General features: G+C 32.9%; 1 protein-coding gene and 2 non-coding genes across 6 annotated transcripts in view; 2 read left to right on the top strand and 1 right to left on the bottom strand.

Moving 5' to 3' along the window:
• Positions 1 to 27,488, top strand: part of PTBP2 (polypyrimidine tract binding protein 2) — an 85,745-nt gene that overhangs the window by 42,289 nt on the left and 15,968 nt on the right. For all 4 annotated transcript variants that reach the window (XM_070367629.1, XM_070367628.1, XM_070367627.1 and 1 more), the window contains exons 4-8: positions 1,169 to 1,341; positions 2,286 to 2,429; positions 8,227 to 8,391; positions 8,483 to 8,593; positions 17,130 to 17,325. In XM_070367629.1, the coding sequence (XP_070223730.1) occupies positions 1,169 to 1,341; positions 2,286 to 2,429; positions 8,227 to 8,391; positions 8,483 to 8,593; positions 17,130 to 17,325 (789 nt within the window). The remainder of the gene's footprint in view (positions 1 to 1,168; positions 1,342 to 2,285; positions 2,430 to 8,226; positions 8,392 to 8,482; positions 8,594 to 17,129; positions 17,326 to 27,488) is intronic.
• Positions 7,037 to 7,139, bottom strand: LOC138987319 (U6 spliceosomal RNA). The gene has a single exon (XR_011463808.1). It is a non-coding gene; the product is annotated as a U6 spliceosomal RNA (small nuclear RNA).
• Positions 12,588 to 12,802, top strand: LOC138987370 (small nucleolar RNA U3). Its single transcript, XR_011463846.1, has one exon. It is a non-coding gene; the product is annotated as a small nucleolar RNA U3 (small nucleolar RNA).

Genomic DNA, 27,488 nt, shown 5'->3' with positions numbered 1-27,488 from the left:
CACATATCTCTGATCATCCAGTAAAATCACTATAATATCACCCTCTTCCAGTCCTCTGTTATGTTACTTTTAATCTCATTACTGTGCTTTACTTTCTCCATAGCACTACTACTTCTAGAAGTTATCTTGTTCATGTACTAGGTAGGCCATCTGTCTCAGTAGACAACGAGAGAACATCAGGGCTCTTATTGCTTGCTGTCATTGATGTACTCCAGAATCTAAAAGGCCAGACATTTTCTTGATACTCAAGAAAGTAACTGCTTAAAGAGTTGATGTTTGAATAAATTTTAAGGACACTTTTAGAAGATCAAGATGGTCTTAGTTTTATTGTATTGAGTGTTTGGGGGTATATACTGTGAAGTACCAAAATTTGTATACAAAAATGGAGTATACATGTATATTTCTCTGTGTGTAAGAGTTTTTCATTTTAATAGATTCTTAGAACTATCCTTGAGTCTTAGATGATATTCTGTTTATTGCATCTTTCATAAGTTTTGTTTTTGTTTTTTGTGTTTTGGTATAGTTTTGGATAAAGGTAGGCAATTAATTTGTTGTTCAGAATATATCACTCTAAAGCGCAGAGTAACAGAAAAGATAATCAAGTCCATGAGTGATAATATAATAGGTAGATGTTGATAGTGATAAAATATTTAGGTAGAGGAATATAAGCCATACTGTGGATTGACTGCATAATAATTTTTAAAGCATTATCTGATTCCATTTTTTTAGTACATTTTCCAATTTGAGCAATTTAGAATTTTTCAGGTAAAATATAGTGTCCCTAATTTTTGCTAAGTCAAAATTTTCACTGTTTTTGTATATTCCTTAGTCTGTTCAGATGATTGAATTGTAAGATAATTGTTTTGTATAGCCACTGACCATTTCTTTATGAAATTTCATTTTAATGTTTTTGATTGTCAGTTGTTACTCTACATATGCTATCCAGAGATGTCTCTACCCAATAATAATCTTAATTGATGAGATCATTTAGTAGTAATTGGTGGATAAGAGTTTTTTCCATTACTCTGAAAACCGTGTTTGTAAATTTTTAGTATCACAGGTATGGTTAGCTATGTTTTTAAGTTCTCTGTTGAAGTTTGTTTTGTGATTTTTTTTTTTTTTTTTACGCACATAAGATAAACACAACTGTTTCTTTACTTTCTTTCAGCCAATGGTAATGATAGTAAAAAATTCAAAGGAGAAGATAAAATGGATGGTGCTCCTTCTCGTGTACTTCATATTCGAAAATTGCCTGGTGAAGTGACAGAAACTGAAGTTATTGCTTTAGGCTTACCTTTTGGTAAGGTGACCAACATCCTTATGCTGAAAGGAAAAAATCAGGTATACTTATTTCTGGACTTTTACCATGTTAAGCTCCAAACTATCCAGCAAGTGGATTTAGCTGTGGCCTGATGAAATGATAGTTTATATAATTATACATAAGGTTACTTTTCTTAAGGAACATGACAGAAGTTTTACTCTGACTTTTCCTGGTAGCTGTGTATAAGAAATTAATGCTAGGGAATTAAAATGAGTAAGTCACCATAGTTTTCAAATTTTGCTTCGTAAATTCACTTTAGGACTGTAGTTGAACTATTGTTCAAGGAGATTGTGGGAAATACAGATGAAATATTTTTTGTTGTTGTGGCTTTGCTCTTTGTAATATCAGAAATCAGTAGGGACGTTAGTATCATCTTACCTTTTAAGCTTATCCCAGGGAAATATTTATCTGATAGCATTAGAAAAAATTAGTGTTAGTCCCAGATATTCTATACTGAATAGATATATCTGTAGCAGTAGGGTCCAGGTGTATTAAAAATCAAATTTTGTTTTAAAGTTCCTAATAGCATTTAGAAGAATTTAGAGAAATTTAATGCTCTCTTAAATATAGTTAATATCACTAATAAGATGGCATTTAATTTTTTTTCTAGTAGATTATAAATGCTTTAAAAATGACTTGGAGAGCTCATGTTTTCTAGGTTAGGCATGGTAAAATTCTGTTTCTAGAAAATGTTTGGATTTTATTTTCTCTAGCCTTTTTTTGAGGAGTTACATTTGTAATGTATGGAAATCAGAGATGGAAGGCAGAAATACTGTGTACGCTAAGAGCTTTCTACTAAGGTTAGCTTTAATTGTATTTCTAAGCTTCAATAAGGATTTCTGATTCTACCTATTAGGGCAATTCTCGATAGTGATTTTTTAATGAGCCAAATAGATTACACAGATATGGAAGTTTATTTGAATTTAATTCATAGTATTATAATTTTTGCTATTTAAATTTTCAGGCATTTTTGGAACTAGCAACAGAGGAAGCAGCTATTACCATGGTTAATTACTATTCTGCTGTGACACCTCACCTTCGTAACCAACCGATTTATATCCAGTATTCCAATCACAAGGAACTAAAAACAGATAATACATTAAACCAAGTGAGTATGTGTAGGTTCATAAACAAAATGTCCTAGAGCGTATTAAGACTCATATTAGGAGAAAATTTTTAACCATTGAGAAGATTTTTGTATGATCTTTTTAATTTTTTGTTGTTGTTGCTATATTTTCTTACAGTATGTCCCTAAGTATTAAATAGTATATTACTTTACAGAACATATGTGCAGTCTTTTATTTTCATATTTTAAATTAGTACTGGATAAATTAAATAGTATCTTTTCAGTTTTTTTAAGGTTCTGGTCAAAGTTCTTTTTCTTTGTACAAATTAAAACTTGTACAGAAACTGTCTGAGGTAGGACTTAACTATAAACTGTTATACAACTTTGATTAGATTTACTGTGTGAAATTCAGTACCTTTGGTTATTTGACTTTTTATAGGTTTTAATTTCTTATGGATAAATTCCTATTAAAGATGAATTAATGATTTTCTTGGAGGGAAATAAAAGAATTGAGAATATATGAATGTGTTATCTTTTAAAAATGCAAGGTAGAAGTTTCTAGTTATTTAAAATTAATGTTTCTTTAGAAAAGTATCATAGAAGAGTGGTTTTAGATATAAACACTTAGGATTGCAGTAAACAGTGATATAGAAACTTTAGCTCTTTTAATGTAGCTTTTAGCTAATTTTATCTGTTTTAGTAAAATATAAAGCTGTGTCTGGCTTTTGCCTTAGCAAATGGAAAATAATCCTCACAAAATTTAACCTTTGTAAAAAATAACTTAAGATCATTTTGATAGTATATGAACAATAAGCTTGTAAAACTTTTTGCCTAAAAGATAAGGCTAACATTTCAGTTTTTTTTTTTTTTTTTAAGTTTGGTAATTTTCGTTACTTTTGAACCAGAAGTTGTACTTCTTAAAATTTTATCAAAGGAAAATGCCTATTCTCTATTCTTTTTACTTAAAGTGGCATTTAATATCCCAGTTGGGTTTAACATATTAATATTTTCAGTAAAGTAATTAGTGAATACATTCTCATTTTAAAAGATTGAAATTAAAAGGATGTTGAAAGGACAAAGATAAAACATCTGTAGATAGATGTCTGTGGTGGGGTGTGGAGGGGGCCTTGTAATTTCAAATAGGATAACCAGTGGAAGCCTGATTGACAAGTGACATTTGAGTAACAAACCTCAGAAATTAAAGAGTAAAACACTTATTACAGTTTTGGTTATTTTTGACATAGGGAATAATCAGTGCAACGTTCCTTCTGTTGAAAAAAAGGTTACAGCCATATTTTTGACTTAAAAAAGTTCTTCTTTGATAGCCTTTTTATATTATACCTGGTCATTGTTTATGGATACTAATTAATGGTATTTTTAAACACTCCGCTTTTACTTTCCTTAGTATTAGCTGTTTATCTTGCTCTCCTCCTTCATCCCACCCGCTCTCATTGCTTGTTTTATATTTCAGAATGGGCAGTTAGGTTTTATTGGACTTTACATGCTTTCCTCTAGAGTAAAGTAATGAGTTGGATACTAAGCTGGGATCCCCCCAAATGCCAAAGAGGTCTTTACTTAGGCCTTTAAAACCCTCTTTAGAGTTTCTGTTCTTCTAAGGGGGTGTTTAGTTGTTGATTTTGTTTTTATTAAGTTGGTTGATGGTGAGGAGGAAGAAGAGTTTAGCTGTTTGTTAGCTAGGCTTTCTGTTAATCCTTTTATTTTCACATTCCATTTCACCGCCTTCTGTGTACTTGACAGTTTCTAATTTGATTCCTATGGCTGCTACCAATGCAAACGCTGTTTGCTATGTGTTCACTGTGTCTTCAGTCCATGCAATTTCTGATAAAATTATTCTTGGCCAGTGATGACCTCTCTTCAGTGTCTGCATTTATTCCATTTTTTATTTATTTATAGGCATTTTAATAGTGTTTTATAACAAAAGAGAGACGAATATGTACATCAACCATGAATTCTTCCACAACCTTTTATCAAGTCACAAGTCGTATGAATTCACTCTTCTCAATATCTGCCCAGTTTTCATTTCTTTTTTTCTACTTCAGTTGCTCAGACATAGCCATTTCTTAGCTATGTAATAATCTTACCTAATAACTCTCTTGAAGTGAAGCCGCTCAATCGTGTCTGACTCTTTGGCAACCCATGGATTTTAACCTACCAGGCTCCTCCGTCCATGGGATTTTCCAAGCAAGATTACTGGAGTGGTTGCCATTTCCTTCTCCAGGGGATCTTCCCAACCCAGGGATCAAACCCAGGTCTCCTGCATTGTAGGCAGATGCTTTACCGTCTGAGCCACTAGGAAAGTTAGTAACTCTCTTACTGATCTTTAATTTTTGTCTTGAATACTTTCTCCCTAGTACAAATGTGTGTGTATCTCTTTCTAAAATGCACAGATCTAACTTGCTCCCCTGCAGCAGTTTGTTTTCATGCTCAGGATAAAGGTCCTTTCTGAGATGACTACTGTTTCTTTCTGTGGCTGCTCCCCCCTCCATTTTCCTGTGCTTCTATCTCAGTAGTAATGATAGATCCTATAACTTGGCATACCTTCTCTTATTTTGTCTTTGGAGGCCACTGTTTCTGTGATGTAACTTTTGCCTGAAATATTGTGACCTGCCTATGTTTGTGCCAAGTTTCTATCCCACACTTCATATGACCAGTTGTTAGACATCTTCAAGTTTCCATAAGCCAGTTTCCTTGAAAGCCATCCTCTGATCTACAAAGTGGATTAGGTTTGGATTAAGAACCTTTAATGCAATTTAAAATCACTGTGAGATACTGCTATGTGCTACCATATTGGATACAATGAGGTAATTCCAAGTGTTGGAACAATGTAGAAAAGCTTGAACTCTTACAAATAAGTGATGGGAATGTAAGTTGGTAGAATAGTTTTTTAAATCTTCATTTATCAGCTAAAGCTGAGCAAATTCCTGTTCTTTGACATAGTAATTTTACTAGTCATATATCTGAGAAAATTTATATGTATGTGCATCAAAAGATATGTATGTGAAAGTTCATCGCACACTATATGTAATTACCCAAGGCTGGAAATGATCTAAATGTTGAGCAGCAGTAGAATGTGTTGTGGTATATTTATTTGTTGGAATACTCCCTGGCAAAAAGAATGAACAAGCTACTGGTGCATCCAAAACTTGAATGGACATCATAAAAATTATGTTTATTGGAAGAAGCCAGACCAGAGTAGTACATTCCATTTACATAACTGGGAGAAAACGTGTGTGTGGCTTTTGGAGTGTTGGTAATGTTCTGTTTTTTATCTCGATAGTACTTTCATGATATGGTTTATTTGATATTTTATTGAGCTGTGTATACTCATGATTTGTGTCCTTTTATGTGTATGATTGTTTCAATACAAAGTTTAATTAAAATCTAGATTGGCAGGTCACCTCTGCTCCATGAATATTTTTAAAACATGTATGAAACATGAATGAAGTTCTTTGTTAATAGAGAACATAATTGTTAAGGTAAAAAAAGGAAGATGTAGAGAGTGAGTATAGTATTGGAAAGAAAGATATGCAGTAGATAAGTGCTTATATGCTTGTATGGAGTATATATGTACATACATGCTTGAATATGTAGGTGATGTCTCTGGAAGAATACCCAAGATTATTGTGAGGGTTCGTAGGGGAAAGCATACAGGTGAGTGAGTTGCAGAGGAAAGTTAACTTTTATACTGTTTGGATAGTATGCCATGATCATGTGATTCCTGTTTAGAAAGGTATTTGATTATTTGATTCAGTTATTTGAAATAGTAGCAGAAGGGTTGTTCTAAGTTGTGATATTTCCATGCTTATTATAATAAATGTATGTAGACATGTTCATTAATGAAGAAAGTGATATTGCAATGAGCTACTTAAAATACTTTATTTAAATTTGTATTGGACTAAATATGTTCAAATATTTAACAAACATTGTTCTAGAAATACTTTCATCCTTCTTTTATAATATCTATAAGTCGTGTAAATATGTCCATTGTATTAAATATTTATCATATATTTCAAAATGTTGGATTTTAGTCACTTTAGCTAACATAAATTTATAGGTCATGTTTTATTTAATTATCATGTAGATGACGAAGTTTGACTAGATGAGTGTGTGGTCTCTTTGAGATTATGCTCTGTGATTTCCTAGTTATCAGATGTGATCAGATCAGTCGCTCAGTCATGTCCGACTCTTTGCGACCCCATGAATCGCAACACGCCAGGCCTCCCTGTCCATAACCAACTCCCGGAGTTCACCCAGACTCACGTCCATCGAGTTAGTGATGCCATCCAGCCATCTCATCCTCTGTCGTCCCCTTCTCCTCCTGCCCCCAATCCCTCCCAGCATCAGGGTCTTTTCCAATGAATCAACTCTTTGCATGAGGTGGCCAAAGTACTGGAGTTTCAGCTTTAGCATCATTCCTTCCAAAGAAATCCCAAGGCTGATCTCAGTGAAATGAGCATCCCCTCACCTTTGTTGAGATAATAGACATATACATTGTGTAAATTTTAAGATATACAACTTATTTATTTGATTTATTTATGTTTTGCAAAATGATTTATTTATGTTTTGCAAAATGATTTATTTATGTTTTGCAAAATGATTACCAACACCACTTTAGCTAACAGGTCCAGAAAAAAATGTGACACTTCATGAATTTGGGGGTCATATTTGCATAGGACCATGTTAAACTCTGTATTGTTTCAATATTGGTATGTGTGCTGCTAAAGGGAGCACGGATCCTTCCTTATACATAAGTGTTCTTATTCTTTTGTGTTTGTCTTCCTTTTCATTTATCGCTGTGCTTTGTTTATATATATGCCTGTTCGTCTGCCAGTACAACTTCTTCAAACTGTAAAGCAGCATAGAGGTGTTAGTTACTATTATATTTAACAGTTATTTGCCTTTATATAGGTTTTTTGACCCCCAAATAAGGTAGAAAACAATTATTTCCTTATCAGTGAATCTGTCAGAGAAATAATAGAAAAGACATAATGGTAATAAAGGCAGTGTTTTTGGAGCATTTAACATAGATTTAGTTGACATATTTCCTAAAAATACTGTATTTTCTCAATTCTGTATATATTTTTTTCACTTTTTAAAATCTCAGAAATCAAGATATGTCTTATAAGTTGATCTGTCATGGTTCAATTAGCAATATCTTATTAGTCCTACATAAAAGGATAGTGCATTTTACCATTAATGATATATTAGAAACAATAACATGGATGGGAAAGATTCTTTATATTTTATCTTGAAGTTTTCCTGAAAATTTTATGGCTGTGTACTGTGGTATACATCAGTTTCTGTTGTAAAAATTTTGGTTTCAAAAGTTACACTAGTATCAAAAAAAAATTTGTATCTGAATGTTTCTCTTTTAGGATTTATTAGAAATAATAAGCTTTATAGGTGTTCTTTTGGATAATCTAGTAATTTCTTCTTAAGGTTTGCCATTTGCCTTTTTTATGGAATGAATAATGTTAAAGTTTCATTGTTCTCTAAAAGTTTCTGTTTAAAACATTTTCTGAATCTGTCAGACTACATCATGCTGTTTTGAGAATAAATTACATGACTTATCTATCTTGTTCAGCATTGGTCCCAAACCCTCAATAACTGTTTTGAGGTAAATACTAGTATGATACTTGAACTGTAAACAGGCAATATGTGGCTTATGGCAGGTGCTTAAAAGTGTATTTACTGAGTGAGTGTTAAATTTTATTTAATCCGTATGTGTTCTAGAAAAGAATTTAATACTGTAGCATGTAGCAAAGTATAAGTGAATATACCAGGAATGTTTCTAAAGTGCTTATGTTTTGATTTTTAGCGTGCTCAAGCAGTTCTTCAAGCTGTGACTGCTGTCCAGACAGCAAATACTCCTCTTAGTGGCACCACAGTTAGTGAGAGTGCAGTGACTCCAGCCCAGAGTCCAGTGCTTAGAATAATTATTGACAATATGTATTATCCTGTAACACTTGATGTTCTTCACCAAGTAAGTTTAATTTCATTTGCATTTTATCTATAAAATGAAGAAATAATAATACAGTAGATATAATTTGTTTTGATTTTTAATATTTTAACAGATATTTTCTAAGTTTGGTGCTGTATTGAAGATAATCACATTTACAAAAAATAACCAGTTTCAAGCTCTTCTCCAGTATGGCGATCCAGTAAACGCTCAGCAAGCAAAACTAGTAAGTCTAGGTTTTTTTGAGAGCAATAATTTTTAGTGGCAGATATATATACACACACATATATATGTAACTAATATCGTTAATATTATTATTTTACATATTAATATTAATATTATGTCAGTAACTAATATTGACATAACTTAGCAGTACCATATAGCATTTTAGATGACACAGATTAATGTCATAGAGATAGTATTAGAAAGCTTAGTATTTGTGATAAAAAGAAATATTTATTTTTAACAATTGTCATATTTGTAGTTATCTATAATATAGGCTTATATTCTGCATTTTTGTTTTATCTAGGTCCAAATATTTTGTGCTCTTGAGGATATAGCAGGATTATATTATGCATGCATACCTGTTTAAGATTTTACATTTTCCAGTGGGAGTTTCAAAGTACTTAATTAGCTGTAAGGTACTTTGGCTGAAATATATCAGTACTCATGTGGCTCAAATGCTGTAATAAGCTCTCAGTTGATTTCCGATATTCTTTTTAAGTATTTTTTAAAAATAGGTTTTTTCGATATGCTCTTGGTCTCCTTTTTATTCCAATCACTTACCTTTTTGTTGTTGTTGTTGTATATGGAGGGTAAGAAACTATTCAAAGCAGCAAAATTTGCTCATGTTACAGCTAGCATTGAAAACTGCATACCAGTCTTTGTCTTATTTAAATCTTCCTTTGTCTCTTTAACTTCTTATGCTGTAGTATAATATTGTTATTTTTATTCCACTATTAAAAAATTAAATATTTATTAAGTGTGTGTAAAGTGTTAGTCACTTAGTCGTGTCTGACTGTTTGCAACCCTGTGGACTATAATAGCCTGCCCCAGGCTTCTCTGTCCATGGAATTCTCCCGGCAAGAGTATCGGAGTGGTTAAACCATTAAATCAGCCATCTTCCACTTAAAATGGTCTTACCTCTTTTTTCTCTCTTTCACTCTTTTACTTTCAGACTGATTATGATATATTACTTCAGTGCTACCTCCAGATTAAAACAACTTGTTTGAAACCAGGCCATTTTTAACTACTGTTTCATTTCCATTCTTAGAATCTCATTTGGGGAGCAGAAGTAGCTTCAGGTAGCAGAAAGACTTTACTAGTAATAATAGCATAATTGAAATGATTTACCAAGTGCTATTATCTCATTCTTTTTCTGACTACTCTGTATTGTAAACTGAACAGGAATTTTTCCTGTTAGCAGATACTAAGATTCAAAGAGGTAAATGATTTATAATGTACACATCTGTAAAGTAGACATTTTTTCAGTCTACTCTTCTCCAGTATGTTTCTACTCAGTGGTTCCCAATTGCATGATCTAATCATACTTCCCTTTTCAGGAATAAATTAGCAATTATAAAGTTGTTTTTTCAAAAATAATCAACTTTCCTAACATGTTTCAGCCCTCCAACTTTGGAGATAAAAATAGATACCAAAATAATTGTGGTATGAGGTTTGATCAATAGCAGACAATCTAGAAGCCATGTTCTTGATGGCATTTTTCACAACTTCAAACAAATTTAAATATAGTGCACATTTTTCTTAATGTGGAATATTTTCTTTTTGTCATTCCCTTCTGATCCAGAGGAACACAGTTTAGTAAAGGACCAGTGAAATGGAATTTGTTTCAGAATTGTACCTCATTTGGGCTATGTGATTCAATGGGGAAAGTAGTTTATATATATTTTTCAGTATTTAATAGGTTTTCATTTAACCGATCTTCTGCACAGAAAATAAGCATTAAACTACTGGTGTTTGTGAATGTTTACATACACTCAGGTCTTCTCTACAAAAACCTACAGAGATAATTACTTTATTAAGCTTTTATTCTGGTATCTGAGCTTACTGTATTGCACTTACTGGTGAAGGAAAAAAGGAATCTATTTTCTAATCTTGCTTGTCCCATTATCTTGTAATCCAGACTCCTTTTAAAACCTATACTTTTGATGACTCCAGTATTTTTTCTTCATACCTTATCTGGACTATTGAGTGTAGCCAGAGAATATCACATAATCTAACCAGTTGATAGCAGTTTAAACTCATCAGCATTAACTACAAATAGGCCCTCTACTCTGCCTGCAAAATCTTACCACGTTTCTTCAGTCAGCATGTTCTCCCATTTTCCACAATTGTCTGTATCAGATGGAAATTTGTCTTTCTACCAAGTCGCTTTTCACTCTTATGACCTTGCCTACTGCTTCTCAGAAAAAAAAAGAAACTATCAGATGGAAACTCTTATCAGCCTTTCTCACAAAATATACTTATACCCACACATTTCTTTCTTCTAGATATAAGGCATAGATATTTCTAAGACCAGTAAACACCAGACACCACCCTCTTCTGCCTCTTAGGAGTCTTTGTACTTTTATCTCCCCTTTCTCTTGTATTTTTCTCCATGTTAGTTACTTCTCACCAGTTTTTCAAGTGTGCCTAAATGTCTCTCTCTTTTTTTTTTAATGAATTTATTACCCTTAACTCCATAATTCGTATATTTATCCATCTAACACCTCATCTCCCTTTCTTTTCATTTATAACCACACTTCTTAAATAAGTTGTCTTTGCTTATTATACTTATTCCCTTCTTATTTCTCTACTTATTGTAATTTGGTTTCAGCACCCATTTACTCAACAAGGGATCACTGGAGTAGCTAAATCTCATCAGAGTTGTTCAGTCCTTATCTTACCTAACCTCTAGGTAACCTTTGACACTGAATCTGTCTTTCCCTTTCTTAAAATCCTTTTTTCTCCTGGTCTTTAACACTTCTCACCTAGATACATCCCACCTCTCTGTTCATTATTTGTTGTATCCCTCCCCTTCTTCTAGGGGGACCTCACCTGTTATACACAGCTTAGTTACACTTTGTGATTCTGACAGTACTCATATAACTTTATTTCTAGGTCACACATCTTCTGAGAGACCCAGGCTAGGACGGTGGAGCACCTTCAGACTTAGTGTGTTCAATTAAACTCCTGTCACCCCCCGCCCCACCACCACCAAAAATACTAAAATCTGTATTTCATATACCATTCTCTAGGTATTGATCAGGACAAAGTACCATCAATCTAAGAAACAAGACAGAAAACATTGAATCTTTCTTCTTCCTCCTTTCAGCCTATCACCAAATCTTACTGATTTTAGATCCTAAATTTTTGTTCAGTCTATCCTTTTGCCTCCAACTCTTAATTGTCGTCACCGTAGCCTAAGCTAGTGTTTTTCAAAGTGCTAGTCTCCAATGCTATAAGAAGCTTGTGCCAACATTCAAATTAGCTTACTTTAAGCTATAGTTTGTTTAGTGTCAATATTGATCATAAATTCTGATACAAACTTCTTTTCATGCAAGGTGAACTGGGCTGCTAGTCCATGAACCACAGTTTGAGTAGCACTAATCTAAACCATCAAGCCATCTCTTAAATCTGTGCCTCATTGGCCTTCTAGTCTAAATCCACCGCTGTGAGTTTTAAGAATGATCTCAACTTAAAGTCATATTTCTTCCTTTCTCTGTACCCTTCAATGACTGATTTGTGTCCTTGGTATAAAAATGCTCTTTCTTTAACATACTTACATAAAACTCTTAAATCTTGCCTCTCCAGTCTCATCTTACACCTCTGTAACCATATTGGGCTTTTTTTTTTTTTTTTTTATGATTTTTATTGTGGTAAAAGTCACATAAAAAATACTATTTTAACCATATTTTTGTTGTGCAACTTTCACCATCATCCATGTCTGAATTTTCCACCTTCCTAAACTGAAACTCTGTCTCTATTAAACACTAACTCCCCAGTTCCCCTCCCCAACTTCACTCCAAGTCCCCTGGCATCTACCAGTGTACTTTCTGACTATGAATTGGAGTATTCTAGGTATCTCATAAATGGAATCAAACAGTATTTGTCTGCATCTAATGTGTATTGAACTTCTTTAAATTCTTGTGTATGCTGTGTATTCTCTGATCTCATGGGCTTACAACTTGCTATATTCTATGTGCTAAAATACTTTTCTCAAGACTATACTTTCAGGGATCATTTCTATAGTTCATTACTGGAGAAGTTTCTCTGAACGTGTAGAGCACCCGAAACCACGAGGAAGAGATAAAGCGTTCTCTTCTGAGTGTGAAGTCGGCTTTTGGTGTTGCTTCTGCAGCTGCCGTTAGCCATTGATGATCGTTCTTCTTTTCCTTTTAGGAGATGAAGAGGGAAAGAACGTAATCTGAGTGGAAAAAATAAATAAATAAAATAAAATACTTTCCTCTTCATCTCTTTATGACCAACTCATTTCTGTCTTTCAAGTTTCAGTTTAGGAATCTCTTCTCCAGAGAGGTCTTCTATAACCTTTCAACTAGATTTGATCCCTTCTTTTCTTAGTTCTCACCACCACGGATCAAATTTATGATTACTTATTAAGTGTCTGAATTCTGGAGGAAGAAATGGCAGCCCACTCCAGTATTCTTGCCTGGGAAATCCCATGGACAGAAGACCTGCTGGGCTGTAGTCCATAGGGTTGCAAAAGAGTTGGGCATGACTGAGCAACTAAACAAAAAAGTGTCTGTGTTATCTGTTGGACTATAAGCTGTATAAGAGTGGTTGTCATGTCTGCTTTGTTCTCTGCTGTGTTCTTAGAACCTAACACATTATAGATATGAGGGCATTTTTTTCAACGTGACACAACTTAGCCGACAGCTGGTGTGCTGTAGATCTCTTCCTACCTTTCAACCATCCATGTACATCTCAGTGTGTAATAAAATGAGTTAGATCTAAACTTTGTAATTCAGGTGCTACATTTTTATGCTTGTTAAAACAGTAGAAATCATGTAAAATTTACAGGTAAGGAATAATAGTTTGGGAAGAGAATTTCAAGCCTGCTTCTCTACTTCTATAGTGATAGTTGTTCAGATGATTGAGAGAATGAAAAAATATCACCTATGCCTTGGGAATTCATTTAGCAGGCATAGTGTATCTTTAGGTTTGGAGGGGAAGAGAACTTAGAGTGTTCTTTTAAAGTATGGTTCAGAACCTTCTTTTCATATAGATTGCTTATAAAAAATGGGACTCTTAGGCTCCTCTGAGCTAACAGTTATAATCTTTGGGATTGGGAGCCCACTGCTCTGTTTAGTTTTTCAAGCCCTGGGAATTGCTGCCATGTAAAGGCAGCTTGAGTGACATTGCCAACCAGACTCTTGCCATGTATTAGTTACGATCTTTGGCAATTACTTTCAGTTAATTGGAATTATTTCCCCCTAGCATTTTATTTTATAAGAGAATAGTAACTCAGGAAAAAAAATCTTAAAAATGGAGTTGTATTAGTGAGGGTTGGAGGGGAAAAATTTAACCATCTCCTGAATTTGTTCTGAGGTTCGTGTATATTGCAGTCCAGTCTCTCTTAAAACCTCTGAAGTCAGGGGACACATGTACACCCATGGATAATTCATGTCTATGTATGGCAAAAAACATTACAATATTGTAAAGTCATGATCTTTTAATTAGTTAATTAAAAATAAAAACCCTCTTAAGTCAACCAACAAGGTAATGTTACGTATATTGAGGTTGGCATTTAGGGTGGTAGTCACCACCAGTAATCACCAATCATTGTAAAAATAATGATTATCAAATAAAAAGTAAATTATTTTAAATGATCCTCACATTTATTAATGAAAAGGCCCTAATGCCTTTTTCAGAAATCTTTTTCAGTGTATTGGCAAACAAAAATATCATTCACTTACTGTGGCTTTCTAGTTCAGTTTCTGTATTTTCAAGGTATAGAAAGTGAAGTCGCTTAGTCATGTCCGACTCTTTGTGACCCCGTGGACTGTAGCCTACCAGGCTCCTCCGTCCATGGGATTCTCCAGGCAAGAATACTGGAGTGAGTTGCCATTTCCTCCTCCAGGGGATCTTCCCGACCCAGGGATCGAACCCAGGTCTACCGCATTTCAGGCAGATGCTTTAACCTCTGAATCACCAGGGAAGCCCTCAAGGTATAGAAGTAGACTCCTTTTCACCAGGATCTTTTAAAATTATTTAATTTATACAACCCTGAAATTGTAACACACTTGGTAGAAAATTGTAACACAGCTTTTAGGGGTATTATCCACTTTTATTAGGAATATGTGCAGTTGACACTGCACAGTGACACTGTGTCTTTTGGAAATCCTATCATTAATGATTTCCTTCCAGGAGAATATATTTCATTAAGTTTCATTAGTGGCTTTTCCTATTTTTTATCCATATGCAGTGTTTCATTGTGGTGTTAATTATTCATTCTATATTTAACATCTTTACTGAGTTTATCATGTTTTTGACATAAATCTTATATTTACTATGAAGATATTTTTTCCTGATGGTTTTCATGTACTCTCCAAACTTTCCCTTTGCATAGATACATTTGAGAGGCTTTTTTGCAAATTAACTTGGGCTTTTACTGTCAGAAATCTTTACTCCAGCAAGATCACTACAATCTTGATTGCTGAACACTGACTGACTTGTGTGCTACTGTTATTTCCTGGAAGTTGGCAAATAACAATGAACTTAAAGTGAGCTTGCATATATAGTTTATTTTAATTTTTCTTCTTACTTCACTTGTCATTTTACCTCAGCCAGCTATTGAAAATGCCTGGATTTCTGTTATCATGTATCCTTAGCTCTTTTCCTCTCCCCTGTTGCTTATATACATATTGTTTCCTGATTTCTCTAGCTCTTGTATCTAAGGTACAGTTTTGTGTGTGCCTTGTGTGTATACCTTGTGTGTATCTTAGGTATACCTGTGTATAATACCTACATAAAGGTTTTTTTTTTTTTTTTTGGTTAAAGGTTTCTAGATAGCTTTCAAGCAGTTAGCATAATCATTAAGATATTTGGCAGTCAACCTCTTTGATAGAACCTGGCCCCAAAGAAACTGCTTGTTTTGAAGTTAGTCATTTTGTATCAGTACGTTACTTCTTGCATTAATCGAGGTACTATGATCCAAAGTCAGGTCTTTTCTTATATCAGATTTTTTATATATTATTGAAATAGTCGCCTAAGAGTGAATTTTGACATTCATGTATAAGGTAGAGACATAGATTCTATTACATGACTCGCCATTTCCCCTATAGGAATGAGTAAATGAAGACCTATTTTCAGTGCTTTGTTTGCTTTTACAGCAGAGTATTGAATTAATTACTTATTAGGTATTGAATAAGAATTAATTACTTATGAAGTATTGAATTAATATTTATATTACTCTGCCTGAGAGAGTTGATACTTCCCATTCTCATGTGATGATAGGTGCTTTCCCTAATTCAAATAGAATTCAAATCCTGATGTGCATGTAGTCCCTTTATGTGAATATAGAAATGGGGAAACTTGTGTTGAATTGTGTTTTTAAGTTAGCTTTTAGCTTGGTAAATATATTCACTTAAATCTTAATTTTGTATGTTAAAGGAAAGGGTTTTCCTCTTTTCACAGAGTGGGAGTATTTTAAATATAATATTTTAACTATAAACTTTATATACAAAGCAGCTATTGAGGTTTCCTTTTTCCATAACAGAACACTCTTGACTATTTTTAAGTCTGTTTCAGTTACGTTCCTTCTCCAATAATACAGCCATTAAAATAGTCATACTGAAGTAATATAAAAATTCTCTTTCAAACATCAAGTGTGAAAAATATGTTTGTCTACTATTAATATAGTTCTATATTTACACACCTAGTAGATCTTGATCTACATAGATATCAGGCTTGATCTATTTATGTATTGTTACCAGAAGAATTGTTGTTTTATTTTTGAAGTGAATTAGAGCTAAACATGTTCTTCATTTCTGAACTTTATAAAGAAAATGTTTGTTCTTCTAATAAAAAATCAACAATATATTCTCCTGTTGTCTAGTTTGTTCCAAGCTTCTGTCTAGCTGGAGTATAAATGGCGATTATATAGGAAGAGAAAAAAACATAACAGCAGCATATTTTTTTATATGCTTTATATGCCTTTTTCTGTGCTTTATAATTCATGATACTTGCACACATGTGGTCTTTTATCTAATCCTTACAATAATCCTGCAAGGAAGCATGGCAGCCATTGTCATCTGTCTTCCAGATTCTGAGATTAGAAAATATTAAATAACTTGTTCAAGGTGACCTAATTGAGTGGTCTTTCAACTCTAGAGCATAAGTATTACCATCCAGCAAAAAATATATGTGTAATAAAATTAACTTTTAACTATTGTGCAAACTATTGATATTACAGTACTATTTTGGCAGGATGAACTATATTTGTGACCTTTGTTTTTTTTAATTAAAATATTTGCAGGTTTTTGAAATTGAAAGTATATTAGCACATATATTTAACTGGTTATATTTTATATTTAAGTAGCACTTTCTATTTAAAGACAGTAGTATTTGTGGAAAACAATATACACACAGCTAGTGTAGCAAAGAAAAGAGTATGGAATTTGATCCCTTTCCTGGCAACTTTTATTATGTACAGCTTTTCATTGTTGAGTTTTCTGTCAGAGTCGTACTTTTTCTAATTTTTATCTCTTAAAATTGCTGATATACTTTATTCACTTTTACAGGCCCTAGATGGTCAGAATATTTATAATGCTTGCTGTACCCTAAGGATTGATTTTTCCAAGCTTGTGAATTTGAATGTAAAATACAACAATGATAAAAGTAGGGATTATACTCGACCTGATCTTCCATCTGGGGATGGACAACCTGCATTGGATCCAGCTATAGCTGCAGCATTTGCCAAGGAAACATCTCTCTTAGGTATGATTTTTATTGTCTGTACCACTTCTGCCAAATGGGCAAGTGCCTGTTAAACTCCAGTAAGTATAATGAATCTCCCATTTTGAATTTTAAGAAATTATGTTAGATCCGCCCCCCCCCTCAGGTAAGAATGTATATGAATACTGTTGGAAGAAAAACCTAAATTCATAAGTATAATTAAAGTTGTGTCACATTCCTTTTACCTATCTCATCTTCTCTCCCAAAATAGAAGAGGAAAAGCTCTAATGAAAAAATACTGTTGAGTTCTTAATAAAACATTTACACTTTAAAGTCATGCTATCTAGAAGCCATTGTGCATATTCAGTCTTAATTGTTTCAGTTAGATTGGAAAACCAATCTGATTGTTTCAGTTTAGCCCTGCACAAAAAAAACCCAGAAAGTTAACAGAGGCAGCATATAATGGGAGTAGGTATATGGATTTTTCAAAACATATCGTAGTCTTAAAACACAGGTTTAACTAGGAAGAATTTTATATAAAATTTATTTTGGTGTTTATTTGCATTTTGTCTTAGTTATTATATTTCACCTCATTCAGCAATGGGTTTGACCCACCTAATAAAAAAAACACAAATATTTGCAACTAATAGTTGACAGAGTCAAGATGAAGAAAAAATAACAGAAAATGTTATTTTGTAAGTAAAATAAGTGATTTATAACTTCAGATGACATTTTAGTTTCCTTTTGATGAATTCAGGGAATTCTTGGTTTCTGAAGTTTGTAAGATTATCATTAAATGAATGTTTCTGGACGTATGGAACCCAAGATTGATGAATCGCAAACTTGTTCTTAGAGTTTAGCTTATTGCTATTATTCAGTTGCTAAGTATTATCCAACTCTTTGTGTCCCCATGGACTGTAGCATGCCAGGCTCCTCTGTCCTCCACTGTCTCCCGGAGTTTGATGAACATAAGTTGAGCTTACATTCATCAATTTAAAAAGAAAAAGCATCACTTATTTAGTGTGGATATGTAACATGTGTTATCCATTTATAAATATGTTATATAAGTGATACATCATCTATGAACAGAGAGACACTAATGCACAAGAGAAGCATTTGATATTTGAAATTAATTCTGATAATTTTAGACAAAACTTAACCTTATTCTGATTGTCTAATAACAACTTGCAGAAATTATAGCAGTTTGTCATAATAAATTTATCATGATAAATTTATCATAATGAATTCTTTAGGTTGATAACATTCTTTCCTGAGAGAATCTCCATCACTCTGTGGGCTTAGTTTAAAGCTTTATTTCCTCAACTTGGCTTGTAAGTAAATAATATTAACAATTTTATGGTGTACCGTTTTTTTAAAGTCAAGAATGAGACAGTAATGAATGAATCATGGCCTTTGCTTGTAATTGTTACTATGAATTCTTAATTTTTTACTGATAGAACTTATAGAAAAGACAAAAATCAACATTTATTGAATAGCTTCTAGATCCTAGGGGTTCTGCAAGGTACTTGGCAGATACATTATTTAATTCTTAAAGTAACCAAAGTAGAAGATGATACGAAGATTTTATAGTCATTTCTAAGGAGTTTAAAATTTTACTTTGAACTTATTAAATAAACAATGGTAAAAGACCGAGAAATTTCAGCTAATTTCAAACATAGTACTTCCTTAGACCAGTAATCACTTCCTGGGACCCTAAGAGCTATGTGTATTTGCCTATTGGGGGGGTAGTTGATGAATTTGTGTATGTTTTTTGGATTCTGGTTGGAGTCATGGATTTGTCTATGGAGTTTATCATTTTTCTTGTAATGGCCTTGGTGGAATTCTTTTTTAGAGTAATAATAAATAAGAAATCTTTCTCATAAAAGATTATACAATCCTGGCATAACTTAACTTTTGTCTTATTCAGTGCTTTTATCATTTCTCAAGTGTTCTGCATTTTTGCATTAAAAGAATGTGAGTAAAGTTGCTCAGTTTTTAGTAAATTAATTTGGTGTCACTGCTCTGTCTTGAAGATTTCAGTATAATATTCTGGCATACCTTGTTTCAGTGTGCTTCACAGATAACTGTGTTCTTTTACAGATTGAAGGTTTGTGGCAGCCCAGCATTGTCATGATAGTTAGCATTTTTTAGCAATAAAGTATTGTGTAATAACGGTATATACTTATTTAAAACATAATACTATTTGCACACTTAAACTACCATATAGTGTCAACATAGAAAAATATTTTGGGGTGAAAATATGTGAATTCATCTTCCTTTACTAAATGACTTCATTGTTTACATGTTTTAACGGGGATTTTTAAATTTTTAAATATCCTCAAATAGTTTTTTAAAGGTGAGTTATAAATTTTAAAAATCAAATAAAGGAATATATTTATAATTCATAAGATAACTACCTATATTTTGATATATTTTTTTTCTTATTTTCTATGTAAATACATATTTGTAAAAAATTAAAATCACACTGCAGTTTTGTGTTTGTCATTTTATTGAGGGTTTTTTTTTTTTTTTTTTTTTCCAAAAAATGGTAATTGTAATAGCAAGATAGACTGCTATAATGGATATATAATACTTTTGTATTTATGTTGAACGTTTAGTTTCCCTTCATACTTTTCATTAATATAAATGGCATTGTGACCACCAGTACCTGTATGTAATGTTTTTGTCCTTTATTTACTTAGACTATAGAACTAGAATCATTGTGTCAGAGAAATGTTAAAGCCTTGTGATTCTTGTTTGAAATTTCTTTCCAGAATGGTGATAATTAATTTAACATACATGGTATGTGAGGCTGGCTATTCTACTTTTTCCTGTTCAGCATTGAGTATTAGTATTTTTATTTGCTAGGGTATTAATAAGGATGTCAGATTATTTTAATTTTTATCATTTTATGAACTAGTTTATAATTTCTAAATGCTCATCAGATATTTACAAATCTGAATTGGTTGTGTGGATTCTTTCTTTTGGAGTGTACAAGACATGTTAAATGTATATTAAGGATATTTTGCTCCTATTTTATGAGCTGAGCATTCAGCTTTATACTGTTACTGTAGATTGGCCAGTTATGGAAAAAAATGTTTTAAAATAATTCATCATAATCCAAACATTTCCATTTATAGGACATTAAGGTAACTTTGCACCCTCGCCCCCTTCACTCGCCTTTGGTGGATAGTATAATCTTTATGAAGAATCACTTACTATTTTACTTTTTAAAGTAGTGATCAGACGCTGTTTGTAGTGACTAGTGACATGCAGTATTGTTTTAGTAAGGTCATACCTTCTGGAATGGTGACTAAATTTTTTTCTCTGTTTATTTGCTTCCATTGATATCTAATCAGGTGACTTCAGATTACAACAAACTAATATTGATAAGATCCATTTTCAGCTTGAGTCTTTCTTAAGCTGTACTTGTTCAAAGTGAAATAATTTATAGGTATCCCTGTGTTTCAAAAATTCTGTAAGAACACAGATAGAAAAGAAAGTAAGTGAAGTCGCTCAGTAGTATCCAACTCTTTGCGACCCCATGGACTGTAGCCCACCAGGCTCCTCTATCCGTTGGATTTTCCAGGCTAGAGTACTGTAGTGGGTTGCCATTTCCTTTTCCAGGGGAATCTTCCCGACCCAGGGATCGAACCCGGGTCTCCCACATTGTAGGCAGCCACTTCACCATCTGAGCCACCAGGGAAACAGATAACTAGGTGATAATTCTTTTCTGCCAAATATTTAAGGGGATTCACTTTATTTTGTATCATTTTTGTATCTAAGCAGTTGACTGAGTTTAGTCATTTTGGAATCAATATTATAAATTTTAATTGGTTTATTTTACACAGTAAGTTTTTATGTGGCTTCTCTGCTGCTTTCTTGCAGAGTTAGGAATCACTGTGTCTTCAAAAATGCAGTTTATTTAAGAATGGAGATGAGTGCTTTGTAATTAGTTAGAAATCTGATGTTTAAATACATAATCACAAACCTGGCAGACTATTAGTTATTCATATTCTACATCAAAGAACAAGGTGATCAAAAATCCTTGAGATTATAAATTGAGATGTCGTTATAATGATCATTTTATCATGTTTAAGAAGTGTAGTTAATTTATTAAGGGGTGGATCACTTTTAGAAAATTGCTAAAAGTAATTTTTCATGATCACGCTATCTACATTTTTTAAATTAATGCAGTTAATACATTCCAAGAATAGAGCCTTCTGTGTGGCAGCCTTTCTCATCATATAGTTTTAAAAGAAAAGCAAACTTTGTATAAGATTTTTTGATGTTAAAATAATTGATGATTGAGAATAGATGTAACAACCATCTAGATAAATCTGTAATCCTTATATATCTGTGCTTCTCAGTTTTCCTGCACATCAAAGTCACCAGGCCCTACCCTAGACTGAAAATCACTACAAGTGGGGTTCCGTGCATTTGTAATTGTTTAAGTTTCCAAGATGGTTTTACTATGTAGTGGGAGTTGAGCATTACTGCTATAGAGAAAGTATGTAATATTTTAGATGCTTTATTTTAGCTTTTTAGCACAGTTATTAGTGTTCTCATAAAAATATTCTTCATACCTGTTGACCCAGTATTTTAATACTTTTCTTTTATTCATGCCTTGTAACTCTGCCTTGATACAGTTCCACTGATAGATGTTAAGTTTAACTGTTATATTGACTTTGGTTTTCTTTTTATGTGTTTATGATGTATAAAATTAACAAGCAAACTAGTTTTTTAAATATTTTTGAAAACTTAATATTTTAAAACTTAAATGACTTGTGAACTCTTTTTTTTTTGAATGGGTTATTTACATGGTGATTTTTTAAAAGCTTTTATTAAAGTTTTTTTTTTTTATCATATACTGATGTAATAAACCCTATATATTCATCATCTCCATTCACTAGTTTCCACACTTGTTATATCTGTTCATTTTTTCTGTTACATTTTAAAGCAAATCCTCAACATTATGTCATCTCAAACATTTTCATAATTTCTCTAAAATAATGACATTTTCTTACCAACCATACCTGATGGAAGTTGATTAAAACCTGATCATAAAACTTACCAAAATTGAGAATGGTCTCTTAATGTTGAATACCCAGTTCATCTTGAATTTCCCCAATTGTCTCAAAAAATGTTTTTTAAGGGTTGATTTGTTCAGAATAGGATCTTTTCAAGAGCCACATACTGCATTTGGTAACTGTGTCTCCTGAGTGTCTATTATTCTGAAGATTAGTGATACAGAGGTTATTTTTATATAGAGATTATTAAAGTCATCTTCTTCCACCCAACCCTCAGTTTCATTGACTTATTTATTATAGAAACCTAGTTATATCCTTTTAGAAAATGCCACAGTCTGGATTGGTCTGGCTATAGTAGCATTAACTTGTTCTTCAATCCACTGCATCTTTTATATAAATAAGAAATTAGCTCCAAAAGCTAGATTAGATTCAGATTCTGTTATTTACATTTTTAAAGCAAGAATATGGAATATGATGTTCCTTGTGATCTCAGTTGGAAGCGTAAAATATATGGTTGGGTCACTTTTAGTGATTTTAGTGATACTTTAAGATTGTGGTTTCAGGTGGTGACATTCTGATCCTTCCATTTTATTTTTCTATTAATGGTTTTAGTATCAACTAATGGCTGCTGCCTTTATTTCATTTGGAGGTTGCAAATTTTGGATTTTTCTTCTGATTTAAACATTTCTTCTACAATAATTGGTTGAAAGTGTTCAGTGTTCCTTTGTCAACTAGGGCTATTTACAGTTTGTGCAGGACAGTTAGTTAAGTTCTTGAATTTATTTGCTAATTTTTAGTGGAAGAAGTTATGTCCAGATTTTGCTTTTAGTTTATTATGTGTGAGTGGGTACAGACTAGATTCTTCCCTACTTCTGCTTTAAACTTGAAACTCTTAGTTACTTCCAGGTTTTGATAGCCCTAGAGTGGTTTGAGATGGTGACCTTACCCTAGAAGTGAGTGTTTTTTAATTTATTTATGTTGTTATTATTATTTGATCTTCAGTTCAGTTCAGTCTCTCAGTCGTGTCCAACTCTTGGCCACCCCATGAATCACAGCACGCCAGGCCTCCCTGTCCATCACCACCTCCCGGAGTTCACTCAAACTCATGTCCATCGAGTCAGTGATGCCATCCAGCCATCTCATCCTCTGTCGTCCCCTTCTCCTCCTGCCCCCAATCCCTCCCAGCATCAGAGTCGTTTCCAATGAGTCAGCTCTTTGCATGAGGTGGCCAAAGTACTGGAGTTTCAGTTTTAGCATCATTCCTTCCAAAGAACACCCAGTCTTAATGATCCCAAAAAGGAAGAGGGGAGTGGTTAAAGGACTAAAGAGAGCTAATCAAATTTAGGTATATTTATCTCAAACAAGAATTCATCCCATGAAATAACCAGGAAGCATAAAAACTTTTTTCGTAAAACCTAGTGGACTAAAATCACTTCTCTATTAAAACTAACTGTGGCGGGGGTGGGGGGCCCCCTCCACCAGTGTGTTATTAATTCAGTCAAAAAGTTAGCATCTTTTTCCTTGTATCCATATGTATGTTTGTTCTGTGTCTTTTTATTTTTTAAATATGATTCTGTAGGTGTGCAGTAAAAAACATCTTCTGTGAAACATGTCTCATGTATCCCATTACAATAGAGCAATGGGGGCAGGGAACTACAAAGTTGAAAATTAGTATTGAGCTAATAGAGCAGTAATCGAATATTGTCTTAACAAATATATTTAAGTGCTGCCTGTGATTTTCCTTTTGTATATGTTTTAGAAAATAAAATATATTTAGTGTTGTTTGTAGATACTTTGTAATAAATTTAAGCTATTCATGGTTTCTGTATCCTCCAAAGATGAATGTTATTTGGAAATTCTTGTTTCAGTGTTTTTGCTGAACCATTCAGTAGCACCAGAGCTTAGAAAGAATAAAATGGCCACTTGGTATATTGTAAGGCCACTTAAAGTTCATCTTTATGATATAGGTAAATAAATACTTTTGAGAAGGAAATGGCATTCCACTCCAGTATTCTTGCCTGGAGAATTCCATGGACAGAGAAGCCTGGCGGGCTACAGTCCACAGGGTTGCAAAGAGTCTGACACAACTGAAGGACTCACGCTTTCTAGAAAGAAATGGTGGTGAAAAAGGAGTCTTAAAAATACACATAGACCAGTTTCTAAGGAGTGAGATTTTTTGGATAATTGGTATTGATAGAAGGGGGTTAGCTTTTTTTCTACCACTGTTTTCTCTCCCTATAAAAGTTTGGCTCCACTATCAAAGTGCCTTAGGGAGATCCTTTTTGGGATAGTTCCTACCACAGGAATATCTTTTCAGAAAAGTAGTTTAAAAGTAATTATTTAGATTCCACCTTTGTTGCTTACAGTTCTTCATTTCATACATTTTGAGGCAAAAACATTTAAAATATTGTGCTTTAGAATGGAATTGTCCCAATCCCAGAAACCAAAAGGTAGATGCATATGGGTATTGATAATAGTCTATCATTTATTGAGTATATGCCAGTGCATCATTCTTAACCCTCTTGTGAGTTAATCCTCACCATTCTTAAATGAATTTATCCTTATTGCCCCCATTTTACAGATTTAAAGCCTGGAACACAAACTGATTAGCAGTTTGCTCAAATTCCCATCATTAGTGAGGGCCTGAGCCAGCCAGGCAGTGTGGCTCCAACAATCTGTCCTTCTAATAAACATTAAAATGAAATGTGCTACAGATTAGCTAAGCCTTTTAGCCTACCTTTTTTCCCCCTATGGAGTTCATGTAGAATAATGTCATGCATATAGTAAATTGGTAAGCCTGTAGTTTTAATTTCCTTCTTTTTTTATATAGTGAGATGTTTTCTGTTGCTATGACAGATTTTTTTGTTGCCAAGTCCATCCAGTGTTTAACCTGGTTATTTCATGATGACAAAACCAAATATGAGTATACCTACTCTATAATTGGATCCAGAATAGGAGCTGTGTGCCTGTGTATTTATATGTATATATGAGCATTCATATATATATGATATATGTAAACCAATTATATATGGTCATTCATATACATGTGTATATTATATGATAGTAAACTGAATTTATATTTTTATTTTTTCACAAAATATACATTAAAACTTACATACCAAAGTCTTAAACTAGCAAAATCCTAATCTATAATATTCTAAGACTAATTATAGCAAAGACAGTTATGGCCAGAAAATCACACCAAATAATTCATCTATTGCAGTCACATTTGAAAGCTCCAAGAGACCAAAATAATTACTCACAAATATGAAAACATCCTAGAAATATTTCCTGGAAGTACTGAACCACACCCATTTTAAAGTATATCACTGAGTCTCAAAACTAACAAAAGTTTTTAAAAACTACATAATTTAAAAGCCAGTATTTTATCATTTTCAACATAAATCAGAATTTTTTTCATCCAAAGTTCATGAAAATACCTGTCCAATAAATTTGATTTTCTCATTTTGTTTCTGTTTTAACATCTAAGAGTTTAGAAACTGTAGTTGAGCTTGCCTACTTTTCCATGTGTGCATTTTTAGAAAACGTTGAGTTCTTTGGATTATTAAACTATCCTCTATTTTTCTATGGCTGAATTTTAAAAATACTGTGTTTTTCCAGTTTTTAAAATATCCCTTCTAAAAAGGAAGTTGCAAGAGCTGAGGTTGAATTGTTCATTTTTAAATTTGGATAAAATTTTCACTTGTGAATCACAAACTAACTTGAAGCAGTGACCTTTTAAAGAGTTTATTTAATTCTGTTAGTATATTTTAAATAATATTTGAATTAACATTTTAAACCTGGAAAATTTTTTTTTGTCTTCTGAGCAAATGAAATGGTAATAGCATACTTTGAAGATACAATGGGCGAAAACATTGGGAGAAAAACATTAATGCATCAGTTTGCATTTACTCATGCACCAGCATTCTCAAATGGAATAAACTTGTAACTGTAGTACTAAAATGTAAATTCATAGGCCGCTTTTTAACTATCTTGGATGCAATTTTTCATTCCCAAGTTCCTAATGGGTGATAATATAGTCTTTGCTTAACTGATTTTGTTATGGTCATTGATTATATTGTTCTCAGCTGTAGCTTTAAGGAATTTCTTTTACTAATCCCGTATTTACCTTCTCCTTTTCCATGATAGCCTGTCACATATTTGAAAACATTTTTCCTATTTATTCTGGCTTCGTATTTTTAAAGCTAAACAGCCTGAGTTCAGTGGTAATCAACTTCTGCCTTTGGGTATAGAAGATAATTCTAAATCAAATCAGATGGTAAATTTAATCTTAAAAAAATTTTGCTTTTAAGAGTTGACACTTATGTATATGTGGTGCAACTAAAACAAAGAAAAGCCTTCTAAAGTATGTTACTACTGTCTCTGCAATTAGTAGAATAAAAAGTATGTATTTGTGACCAAATATGAAATGCTCCTCTTATCTGAAGGAGGTAAATATTATACAGGTTTTGAGTCTCTAAAGATGTACCAAGAAAGCAATAGATACATATAGGAAATTTCATATAGATTTTTTTTGTGTGAGTTCTTCCTAGCTTCATATTTCTCTCTTCATTTGTCAATATTTCTTTTTCCTGTTAATCTTAATTTTAAAATGGTATTTTATCTCTGAGTCTTCCTTTCCTTTTTTGCACCCTTGTGAATTTTTCTTACCCTTAAGTAATTGCACTGAGCTTTTCACATTCCTTGAAGGACTCTGCCTCAACTCAGTGGCGTCCTGCTTTATTCATTCATTGCATTTTTTGATGGTTTTAGCACTGTGCTGGGTACTGTAGGGTCTCAGAGAAATTACACAATTTCTGTGCTTATAATCTGGCAGCAAGCATCTGAGTATATATCTATTATGAGGCAAACTGAAATATGTAATAGTTATTATAGTATTAGAGCATAATTAAACGGGCACTTTATCATCCAAAAGAGAAAGTTGAAGGGCATTGTAGGCCAAAAGCCATTTGATTGGGATAAAAAGACAGGATTTATTTATTTTTACTTACTTTTTGTTTTGTTTTTAGCTATGTCGAGTCTTCATTGCTGTGTGAGGGCTTTCTCCAGTTTGCAGTGAGCGAGGGCTACTCTTCATCGGAGTGTGCGACTTCTCCTTGTGGTGGCTTCTCTGTTGTGGAGCATGGGCTCTAGAGTTCAGGCTCAATAGTTGGG

The sequence above is a fragment of the Bos mutus genome, chromosome 3 (genome assembly GCF_027580195.1).
Source record: "Bos mutus isolate GX-2022 chromosome 3, NWIPB_WYAK_1.1, whole genome shotgun sequence".
Lineage (NCBI taxonomy): Eukaryota > Metazoa > Chordata > Mammalia > Artiodactyla > Bovidae > Bos > Bos mutus.
The sequence above is the reverse complement of the archived record's forward strand: the minus strand, read 5'-3'. Positions and strand labels throughout refer to the sequence as shown.